This window comes from Mobula hypostoma, chromosome 27 (genome assembly GCF_963921235.1).
Source record: "Mobula hypostoma chromosome 27, sMobHyp1.1, whole genome shotgun sequence".
NCBI lineage: Eukaryota > Metazoa > Chordata > Chondrichthyes > Myliobatiformes > Myliobatidae > Mobula > Mobula hypostoma.
The window spans coordinates 19,623,884-19,636,488 of NC_086123.1; the positions used below are offsets into that span (position 1 = coordinate 19,623,884).

The 12,605-nt window shown below is 39.4% G+C and overlaps 1 protein-coding gene across 6 annotated transcripts in view; it reads left to right on the plus strand.

Moving 5' to 3' along the window:
• The window catches only part of rhof (ras homolog family member F), a 64,286-nt gene that overhangs the window by 20,846 nt on the left and 30,835 nt on the right, over window positions 1–12,605 (plus strand). For all 6 annotated transcript variants that reach the window (XM_063034620.1, XM_063034617.1, XM_063034618.1 and 3 more), the window contains one exon: window positions 4,494–4,581. In XM_063034620.1, coding sequence (XP_062890690.1) covers window positions 4,494–4,581 — 88 coding nt within the window. The remainder of the gene's footprint in view (window positions 1–4,493; window positions 4,582–12,605) is intronic.

A 12,605-nucleotide genomic window follows, 5' to 3' on the forward strand; every position in this document is an offset into this window, starting at 1 on the left:
ATTCACTTTGATATTGACTGGAAGATCCTCTTTTTGTTTTGTGGCTGATGACAAATCTTTCAATAAACTTGCTGCAAATTATTTTGGGTTTTCCTCAAAACACGAGTTGATGTTGGTACTCTTTTTTTTGTCTAAATCCTGGATGGCAAATTTCAGTACTTTTAATTCGGTGTTTTAATTTTGCCTATGTTATGTTTTTAAACTCCCTTTTGATGCCAATTGGAAGATGAAGTAGCTTATTTTGAAAATGGTGTCTTAGAAAGTACCAGCAGAAGATTATCATCAAACTGTTTGAACAGGGAAAGTGTACAGTAAACCAGCACCATTGGCAAACAGTTTCTCTTAATGCTTAAAATAAAGCAACTTTTGCCACCAAAAGGATTCGAAAGTACATTGAGTATCAAAGAATGTATAAATTATACAACCTTGAGATTCATCTGCTTACAAAGCAAGAAACCCAAAAGAACCCAATGTGCAGAAAAAGAGGGGGAAAAAAACACAAATTGTGCAAACAATAAAAGCAAGCAACAGCATTCCGAACGAAATTGATTCCACAGAAGCAGCCAGAGCAGGACCATAACCTCAGTCTCAGTTCACATAGTGGGGTAGATCATCGTGAAACCTGGAGAAGTCGGACTAACTACAACTTTAGTTTCTAATCTGTAGCAAATTAGCTGAGCTGAACTGGAGTGATGATTGCGTATACTCTAACCACCCCAACCTTGCTAGGAAGTGTGTAGGGGATACTCAACCCTTTTGACCTATTTGGCATGGGTGATCCTACCAAGAGCCAAAGCATAAAGCCCTGACTCCAACCAACATAGCTCTCTGGGTCACTGAGGCACACAAGCCTCTAAACCCAATGACAAGATTGTGAACCTCTTAGAGAAGATTTGGCCATTGGCCCGTCAATTTTATGACAACTTACCAATGCTTAATGCCAATGTCCACATGGGAGGACTGAATACTCACATGTGATCTAAGAGTGTTTGGGACCAATAGAACTAAATTCTAGAGAAATTCTCTGAAATCTAAATTAGAAAGGAGCAATCTTGCAACAATAATTGCAGGAAGATTAACCATAGTAACCTTCAAAATGTTGATTGATTTATCAATCCTACTTTTGACAGAGTGCAGTCTTTACAGTAATTCAATTGGGTTCAAGTTTAAGTATATTTTAAAACTAATATATTGGTAATAATATCTTGTATATTAATCATACATGTTTAAAAGCTACACTGGAAATCCAACCAGTCAATTCACTGGTAAAGTGGATTGCTCAAAAGTATTACATCAAGGTGTGATCCTCAAAATTATTTATCATAATTATTACAGATAATTTATTGATATTATAGAGAGGCTGGATAAACTTGGATTGTTTTCTATGGAGTGTCGGAGGCTGAGGGGAGATCTGATAAGTTTACAAGATTATAAGAGGCACAGATAGAGTGGGCAGACAGGGCTGAGATGACTAATGCCAGGGGGCATGCACTGAAGGTGAGAGGGGTAGGTTCAAGGGGGACGTGAGGGGTAAGTTACTCCGAGACATGGATGCCCGGTAAGGTGATAGTGGGAAATAAATTAAAGACTCTTAAGAGACATTTGGATAAGCGCATGAATGTAAGGAAGATAGAGGGATAGGGACATGGTGCAGGTAGGAGAGATTAGTGTTTGGGTGTTTTTCATTTGCTTTTTAGCTGGTTCAGCGCAACATTGTGGGCTGAATGGTATGTTCCTGTGTCGTACTGTTTTATGTTCTATGTTCTGTACCAGGTACTTCCTATATTCCATGCAAAAGCACTTCCAAAAGTACTTCATTCACAGTCAGTGTAGTACTGTTACAACTCATGATAGTGAAAGGTGCGATTAAAACTGAACTTTTTATTCCCGTTCAATGCTGACGTGTTTTGGCAGAAATATATCGAAAACAAATAAGCATCAATGTTAATTGTTCCCATTTAAAAACTTCCCATTCTATAAATCTCATTCAATGCCCAAGAGATCAGCCGGAGGTCAGAGGCTCTTGCACTTCTCCCATTCTCATTGTAACAAAACTTGATTTGGCACTGTAGTTTTGACCATGGAATCACCCTCGATGCTGGCTATTGCTAATTTCTACGTGCAGGACTTTGAGGAGAGGGCTCTGAGTTCATTGCCCTTACCCCCAGAATGCTTCCTCAGATACATCAATGATGCCTTCGTATTGTGGCCTCATGGACTCCAGGCACTCCAACAGTTCCACAACCATCTTAACAGTATACATCCAAACATTCAATTTGTGATGGAGATGAAGAAAAATAGTTGCCCTTCATTCTTGGACATTCTAATATGACGCAAACCGGATGGTAGCCCCGGACATGGCGTCTATGGAAAACTTATTCACATTGACTTGTACCTCAACAATAGCAGCCACCATTAAGTCTCCCAAAGTTCAGCAGTTCTTTCTACTTTAAATAACCGGGCAAAGACTATTTTGAACCCGGAGAGTCACCCCGAGGAAATAAGACGATTACACACAATGTTCCTACAGAATGGCTACAAGGTGGAGGTCAACCAGGTCCTTAAAAGGGCTGAAAGGAGGTGTATGCATTGGGGTTACCTGGAAAAACCAACGGTAGCAGAACATTGCTTTCACAATGGCCATAGGATTGACTTCAATGGCACAAAACTGCTGTGCCACACGAATGGCTTTTGGGACTGCCACTGAAGAAAGCCACTGAGATAAAACTAGAGGAAAAGAATTTTAACAAAGACAAAGGTCTTGCTCTAAGTAAGAACTGGAATTCAATTGTAAACAAGGTGGGAGAGTGGAAACCAGATTGGATGAGGACTAACCAATCAGGAGGGACAGATGACAGGGGTATAAATACCATTGGACTAGACATGCCCAGGTATCATCCCTGAAGAAGGTGGCAGAGTTTGTCATCGAAATGTCGAATATAATCGACACTAGTGCCCGGCTGGAAGCCCGAGAAAAGTTTATTCATTATATACACTGGGAAAACACCAGATCCTCTATCTACTCTAGAGCTTAGGAGCCAAGTGGTGCCCACCACTGACCATGGAGAGGACTGATGGGTGGGAATCCGAGGATATCCCTTCCCAAATCCAAATTAGAGAAATCAAATTCTGCTTCAAATGATATTCTCAACTGATCTTCCCTCACATCACCTTATCTTTGGATTAGGTGTTGTCACCTAATAAGAGAGCTCTGTGTCTTCAGTTTAATAAGTACAGGTTTATGCAGCAGTTTGAAGCACTGCCTCACACTTCCAATGTCCCGAACTCAACCCCGTTGGGGACTCACACTCCTGTGTGGAGTTTGCCCATCCTCATTGTTACTGCATGGGTTTCAATTTGCACCCACATCCTAAAGATGATTCTCTGCACTATCCAGGTGAGTTCCCGCATAAAGGGGCACGGTATTGTAGTGGATAGTGCAACACTTTACAGTACGGGCAGTCCGGGCTCACTTCCCGACGCTGCCTGTAAAGAGGTCGCACATCTCCAAGTGGGCTTCCTCCAAGTGCTCCTGTTTCCTCCCACAGTCCAAAGACGTACCGGTTGGCAGGTTAACTGTGAATTGTCCCGTGATTAGGCTAGGGTTGCTGTGTGGTACGGCTCATAGGGCTGAAAGGGCCAACTCCATGCTTAAAAGAAATAAACATGAAGATTAATCGATGAAGCTGATGAGAATACAGAGGGAATAAAATACTTCATGTAGGATTAGTACAAATGACTGCTTAACGTTTAGCATAGACTCAATGGGCCTAAGGGCCTGTTCCCGTGCCATATAACTATGAGGATATTTAAGGCAGAGAATGATATGCTCTTGGTTAGTAAAGGGGTTACGGGGAGAAGGCAGGAGAATGGAGCTGGTAATGAAAATCAGCCTTGATTGGATTGTGACACAGAGTCGATGGCCTGAAAAGTTGCATTCTGCATCGTGTTATGGACTTTTTAAGTGCAGCTTAAGTTCAGCATTCCTGGGCAAGGTAGTTGCTGCATTAATTTGTGTACGTAATACAAACGGACCCTCCCAGTTTGATTTACAGGTGTCGCACAAGTCCAACTTTAAAAAAAACAAGTGCTTTACTGTTGTTATGTTCTGTAACTTCAAAACATTAAACTAATCCAAAGGAAACATGAGAGTTCAGGAATGCAGGTGTAATTACGATTTTATTTTACATGAGGCGCACACATGATAGCATGATGTATGCAATTAACATTTTTACATATAACCCATAATAAATTATTTAAATGAACAATATATCAGACAATATGTACAAGATTACTCATATTATTGAAATATTAAGTACACAGCTGTAGAATCTTATTTTAATTTGGAATTATATATATACACTTTAAAACATTAAAAGGAAATTATATTCAGAAATTCAGGTAGGACAATAGAATACAACATTAGTAAGCTTATTAGGTAATGTTAAAATCTTACCTATTTTCTGTTTTTTCATTCCATGCCTTGCTATTAGCAATATGCCCCATCAGTGTTCGAGAAGTACGTAACAGACATCATAATTAGGAACAAGAAAGTCACCTTGACTCTATATGACACAGCAGGTAAGAGTCTTCAAATTATTCCCGTTTGGGTGAACGTTAATTCAAAATGCTACCCCGATAGCTGAGGGATCGACATCCTTCATAAAGGAGAGCATTGGATTTCATTTCTACTCGTTTCAATTACAGCATCGCCAAGAGAAATCTGCACTTGGTGTCAATGTCCAACTTGATGTTGGAAAATTAACTTGTTAAAATTTCAGCTCCAGTCACTGATTATAAACAAATGTCAAAATTGCAGATCCTAATTTGATTGGAATTCTCAGAGCTTTTGATCATGTATCAACACTTCCACTGAAACTAACATCACTTTTGTAACACTACCTCACCCCACCCCTGTCCAACACATCTCTTGTTGAAACCATCATCTACTGTATTGTCTTGCTTCTCTAGGATAAGAATTCCAACACACTCAGTAGTAATCTCCTGTTTTCTGCTGTCCACAAGATCAAGGTCAAGAAAAACTCCTTTCCAATCAGCACACTATCCTTTTTTTTTCTATTGTTTTTGACCTTACTACCTATACCGGATCCCAGTGTAAGCATAACACTGCACCAATTACAACATCTTCCAAGCTCACTCAACGACTTTGCCTGTATTATCACATACCTAGACCCTTAGCTCCCTAGTCCCCCCCTCCACTTACTATCTCCTTCCACCAAAGCACTCTTTAAAAATTACCCTTTTCAAAAAATCTTTTGATCAGCTGTCTAATATTTGATTTTTATGTCAACTTTTGCTGAATAGTACTCATGTGAAACTTTTGCTGCAATTAAAATGTGATAAATCTTAAACATACTCGTCGCTAATGATATTTTACCCAAGGTACTCAACCTCCTTACTATTCCGTTCCACTGGCATCAAAGATGCTTAGTAACAATCATTACATATAACTGGCAATCTTGACTATTCCATATGAAAATGCAAGACAAATTTCTAGCAACACACATCAAAGTTGCTGGTGAATGCAGCAGGCCAGGCAGCATCTCTAGGAAGAGGTACAGTCGACGTTTCAGGCCGAGAACACTATTTTTCCTCTGTGACAATCTAATGTTGGTTTTATTAGACAAAATTTTCTGCAACCCCCATGATCACTGTATCTGGTGTTGGGATACACCACTATTGATCAAATCTTGGCAGTAATCAGGAACAATATAAAATTTCCCCTTTCTAAATAAAGTGCTGATGCTAATAAATAACCCCTTCTTGAAATCAACTAATACCTACATAGATTTGACATTGATTCTGCGATCTAATGCTATGTATTGATCACTATTCCTTAGTGAAACTATAAAACAAAGCAAAGTCTGCTCTACAAAATAATTACTGGGGTCATAGAGATTTACCAATTGAGAGCTGAGATCTCTGGAAGCAAATGCAATTCAGGACCACAACGCAACATAACTCACTCACCCTTCAGGACTGTGGATCAAGTCTCATCACGCCACTTACCCCATCAGTAATCCCCTGCAAGTGCTCAATAAAAACACAAGACTTTTTCATCCTCAACAAAAACTGTAGTAGTCCTATTGCTATCCTATTCCAGATTATAGCAAGATATAAACAATCAGGACAATGTGCTCTACAAGCCAACATGTGAATGCAAGTTTCCCATCATTAAAGTTTCCTAATTGCAAATGTTACAAATACTTACATAGCTTCTCAATAACCATTTGTAGGTTCCCTAGTTTAAAACTTGGCAACAATTAGTCCAAAGCCACAGGAACAAACAACTTGCATTGAATTCACGAGAACAGTGTATAATGGATGCTGGGAATACACTCCCACTAACTTCATTAAATCAAGGATGTTAATTAATGAAGTTATCATATACTTTTCTAATTCTCCTAGCAGCCCATGTCTACATTTAATTTCAAGGCAGACAGAGTAAAGAGATAGCATATGGAGAACAGATCTTCATGCAAAATGACAAATTATTTTAATATTCATCATATACTACACTCAAAACAATCACAACAGGGATACTTGCAACATAAGTTGTTGATCTGTAATTGCTTCAAGCCAGCAATAATAAATTAAGCATGCAGACAAACATTGAGAAGCTACATTATTGTAAGTAACATTTTTGAGTGTAAAATAACCAAATAAAATGTACTTATTATTTATCTACTAGAGACTTAATAATACCAGGCACATTGCATATTAAAACTGATGATCAACTTTCATTCTCAAAATCGTGCTCTTCAATTGCAACCTGTTCTATGGGGCATCAGCAAAGTGCCCCAATGCTTACCACTGCTTCATAAAAATACTGTATATATGATTGTATTATTACAATCTCATGTTACAACGTTCTTTCAATTTACTTTTAAAATTATTACTGCAGGTAATGATTTTGTAATCATTATATGAATATTTAGAATAAAGTACACAGCAAATCAGATTTAAGATCAAATGTAGTTATTAGAAAATTTATTTTTATGAACATTCAGAGCTAAAATATGTATAATGCCAGAATTTTATAAATATATAAATTCTGTATAAAGTATAAAATATTCCATTTATAATTTTACACCATTAAGTAATAAGCGTAACATATTCCACTGTAAAACCCATGGATACATGCAATGTCAGGTGTTGTAAGCCAGATAGTCCATGAAGGACCTGCTCTCTGCTGATTCTGCCAATCTAACCTCAAGTAGCTTTATAACAATGGCCCAGATTACATTTTAAGGGAAGTGGTAGGATATGGTGGGAATGGATCAATTTGGATGATAGAAAAAGTGGAAAATTAACCTGTTTATTAAGAAATATTTTGAAAAATATGTTGGCAATAACAAGGATTAGAATTAGGTGCCATCAAACAAATGCACCCATCATCCAACTGGGTGTCATCCAGCTTTCACCATTTGTCACTTGAGTCACGAAATTCCAGCCATGCATTAAATTTGCAACTTAGGAAGTGGGCAAGGAAACTAGAGAAAGTTGCATATTCTACATGAACTTCTGAAAATCTAAGCTCAGCCAGACCATATTGCCAACACAAGTTCAAAAAAGAAAGTGAGTATTTGATAACTGATTGCTAATTTTAAATCAAAATTGAATTTGATTACAAACCGAATATTAAGTCTGAATCTCATTTTAAGTCTTCAATTTATTACTCAAGGATAAAAAGATGAGTTTTAGATTTTGCACTTCATTTGCATTTAACACAAATTTAGCACTGTTGACGGACAATCAACAATAGTGAAATATTTAACTTGAACCTTCCAAGTTTAAATTTAAAGTTATTATATAAAGTAACATTATCTTCTGAACATGTTCAACATTTCCCATTTTCATGAAACTATTTTCACATGTAATTCCCGCCCCCCCGTGGGGCACTTTTACATCAGAAGGCTGGTTTTTCTTGTCATCTTGCTATACCAATGTATTTAGCGGAAGGTCACCACTTCATTCTCATGCCTCATTCACATAAGTAGGAATTATGGTTGAACTGGATTACAAGGGAAGTGTTTTAGCAAATATTGTTGTGAATTTTCAATTTGCAGTCAGGATCCACCTTTGTTATGACATATGCATAATTTGCTTAATGTGAGACATATAATATTAATTTAAAAGTTAGAAAAATCCCAGTATATTGGGTACAGGTGTAAGATTTAATAGTTTGTCTAAAGATATATAGTAAATTTTTCCATAAACCTTCCTGCCCATTAGAAACATCAAATATCTGATCTGTTTTTGAGTTTGTGCAATTAGTCATTTGTGTAGAAATTATTTCACCATCACTCTGAGTGGTTTGCTTAAAATAACAAAACATAACATCATTACTGGGAAGTGCTACTTCTTATTTTTCTGCTCAGAAAACTTCATATTTGGGAGTATCAAGACAGCCTATTGAGGGTATGAAACAGAAACCATCTTCAAATATTTCTCCAGCATTAAAAAAGATATCAGCATTCATAAGTTAGTGTTTGTTGTTTGATAATATTTTCAACCAGTTCTCAGGTATAGGGCCTCCTCTGATCATTTCTTGGTATCAGACTCCACCCATATCCTCCTCCTAAATCCTAGCCCTTCCTCTTTGGCATAGTCTGAGAGGATCTTTGGCAATTCGTTACCTTATACTTGTACGAATTTATCCTGAGACTTCCGACCCCTACAGTTTAACCACATCCTGGACTGCAGTTTTAATCCCCTAATCTACACTAAAACCAATACATAATGGTCATTGGTATAAACCTCAACTCCACTTCCCCTCCAGTCCAAAGAACATGGTAGATGACTGCCTCACCCACTCACTGTCAGAACGCTTTAGACCAGAGTGCAACTAGGTTCCATTCTTGTCAGCAGAATTGCTTCCTATTGTTGGGTTCTGTTCTCTATTGCAAACAGTTCTCTTCTGTTCTTTGCTACCATTGCCTCTATAAAGAGCAAGGAACTGGCAGGGTAACAATCTTGCTGGAGTATCTTTGGAAATGAAGACCGATGCTATATGTTGTGCAGATTTCCTCCAGCAGATTGTTTGTGACTCCTAATTCCAGCACCTTCAGCCCCCTGTGCCTTCCAGGAGATTAGGGACTTCTTTGTCACTAAGGTTGCCACCATGTGGCCTATTGTCACTGAAGTCTTCCCAGCAGATCACTGGGACAAACATCAATGGTTGTTTCTTGCCATAAGCTCAAGCTCACATCTTAGTCATTTTTATTTCCTCATGTCCCTCTTTGAACTTGACTGCATGTTCAATTCCAGCGGCTTTGATCATAATCTGTCCTAACTGATAATACCCAACTCTCCACGATAGTTAACGTTGTTGATCGTTTTCTCTCCTCATCCACTGCTCCATCTCTTTTTTTTTTGTAAAGCTATTGTCATCAACATTTTCTTCAAAAGACATTCTTGTAAACTACTGGCCAACTTCCATTCTTGCTTTCCTCTTCAGGGTATTTGAACATGTTACCGTTCCCCTCTGTCCATTCTTGCTAAGGTTATTGGTAACTAGAACACCTTCTCTGTGAAATGGCACTGATTGAAGTTTCAAATGATATAATTAAGTTACCTGTCCATCGTCTTCCGGTTTGATATGTGTACAACCAGTGACATTTTGATCACACCATCTCTTTTCGGCAACTCCACCGTCAAGTGAATGATCCTACCTTTAAACATTTCTTTATCTCCCCCCCACCCCCACCCCGCTTTCCACAGGGATTGCTCCTTCTGCAATTCCCTTGTCCATTCACCCTGCCCACTCATCTCCCTCTCAGCACTTATTCTTGCAAGTGGCCTACGTGCTACACCTGCCCATTCAAAGCCCTAAACAGTCCTTCCAGGTGAGGCAACACTCCACCTGCGAGTCTGCTGGGGTCATCTGTTGTGTCCAGCGCTCCTGATGCGCCCTGCTGTACATTGGTGAGACCCGTCGTAAATTGGGGGACCACTTCTTTGAGCCCGTCTGTGACATCGCCACAAGTGGTACTTCCCCGTTGCCAAACATTTTAATCCTGATTCCCACTACCATTCCAGCGTGTCAGTCCATGGCATCCTTTTGTGCCAAGATGGGGCCACCCTCAGGGTGGAGGAGCAACACCTTGTATTCCATCTGGGTACCCTCCAGCCTGATGGCATGAATACCAATTTCTCCTTCTGATGAACAAATCAACCCCTCCTCCCTGACCTTTCAGTTCTTTTCACCTACCTTTTACTTCCACCTGGGTCCCCTCCTCCTTCCCTTTCTCCGATTGTCCACTCTCCCCTCCTATCAGATTCTTTCTTCTCCAGCCCTTGACCTTTCCCACCTACCTCGCTTCACCTATCACCTTCCAGCTAGCCCCATTCCCCTCCCCCACCTTTTTTATTCTGGCATCTTGCCCCTTCCTTCTCAGTCCTGATGAAGGTCTTGACCCAAAACATCAACCGTTTACTCTTTTCCATAGATGCTGCCCGACCTGCTGAGTTCCTGCAGCGTTCAGTGTGTGTTGATCATGAGACAGGACTTAACTGTTCTATTCTCAACAATTGAAACATAGCCAAAACAATCACTAACAAGGGTCTTCCTTCCCACTCTTGCACCATGAACTTATGGTGTCTCTCAACGTTCTGTCCTTGCCCCTCCCTCCACTCCCTCCCCCTCCAATTTGTTGTGGACATGCTGTCGAATGTCAACATCATCCAAAATCAAAGTATCACTTTCCAGGTACCTGTTAATAGCCCCCAGCCGTCTCCTCACTACAGTATCTAAAAATATGGGTTATATTGCTTGTGCAATGAATGAGCAGATATTGCCTCCGCCTAAAGTTTGGGAAGACTCTTGCCATCAGTTTGGTAACTCACACATCCCGTGTCCTGTGAACACTAACATCACCTCTCTCACTGTCAGCTGTCTAACACTGAACTAGAATGCTCAGAGCCACCGTGTCCTCAGATCCACATCTGATGTCAAGGCTAGTTTCAGATCCCATACCTGTACTTCGTTCAACACTGTCTGTTTCTAGCTCTGTTACGTTATCAACACCACCCCTCACTTCTGCTCATATAGGCTGAAACCCTCATTGAGGCTTTACTGTCTCCAGACTTGATCATTTCAGTAAATTTACGGTTTACTCTCAGTAAACTACTTTGTATCCAAAAACACTGCTGCCTCACCCTAATTCATACCAAGTCCAGTCTACCCATTAAGTCTGTCTGGACTCTTATTTTCCAAGTCTCTCCAAGTTCCCATTCCTTCTCTCTAATTGTTCAACATCTTAAGTAAGATCATGACACAGATGAGATCTTTGACCCTCAACTTGTCCAGCTGAGACAACACAACCATATCTAGCAGTGTAGTATTGCTATCTCTTTCTCTTCACCCAATCTTGCCATCAATGGCATTTGGTTTTGATAAGCCAGAATGAAGTGTTTCTTCACAATGCAACACTACATGTATCATTAGTTTATAAGATTAGTAATAATTTTGCTAAGTAAGCTTTCACATTCATTAGTAGATTAGTGTCTGTGCTGATATGCCAGAACTATTTCAATCATTGACTTCAGTCTTTGGAGAGGAAACTGTGGGTGCTATATAGTGTGAAATTAGCTGATCCCTCTGACAAGACTACAGTGAGCATTGTCATCATTGTGCTAGCGCTCCTTATTGCCTGTATAGTTTTAAATTATATTGGTACAACATGCAGAGAAAAACATTATGTTCAGTAAAGGTGCTGTTTGATGATTCAAATGGTATTGATTATTTGGGCAGCCACCAGTGGTATAGTGGCAATCACACCATACTTTGAGGGGAGTGGTCCCGGGATCGAGCTGGCAACTCAGCCTCGTAAAAAAACCAGACAAGTGCTGAAGAAACAGCAAAGGTTGCCGCCCGATGTGCCACAAGGCACGGAAAGGAACAACATAATTATTTGAGTGGAAATGGCAGCAATGTTCCAAAGTTTTGTTCATCCTTTATCTGCTAAGTTAATTTATTTTTTTCACATGTACTGAGGCACAGTGGAAAAACTTGTCTTGCCTCCTGTCCTAACAGATCAGTTCATTACAACAGTGCGTCGAGGGAAAACAATAACAGAATGCAGAATAAAGTGTCACAGTACTGACCAAGTGAGGCACTGGAACACAGATAAGGTGCAAGGTCACAAAAAATTGACAGGTCAAGAGACCATCTTATCAAATGAGGCAAACATTCAATAGTCTAAAACAGCAAGGTGGAATCTGTCCTCACGCCTTGTGGTACCTCTGATTTTTGTCACAATTTTGAAAGCTTTATGCTGTGCAGTCAAGGGAAAATAAATTAAATCGTAGAATTTGTTACTTATAGGTCAAATTCTAAGATTGTAGGCATATTAATCTCAGGCAAAGGCTTGCTGGTGTTCACCCTTCATTCCATACACAGCGGTTATGAAATTTCTTTGTAAAGCCTGGACAAAGGTTAGTCCAGTCCTGACACGTCAAACTAAAGAAAACCTGGTTCCTGTGTTTTCTGCATTATTCATTTGCCCAGTGTACAATCTCACTGAACCATGATGAACCATATCTTTCTGTTAAGACTTTTTATGTGAATTTTTTTTAAAAAT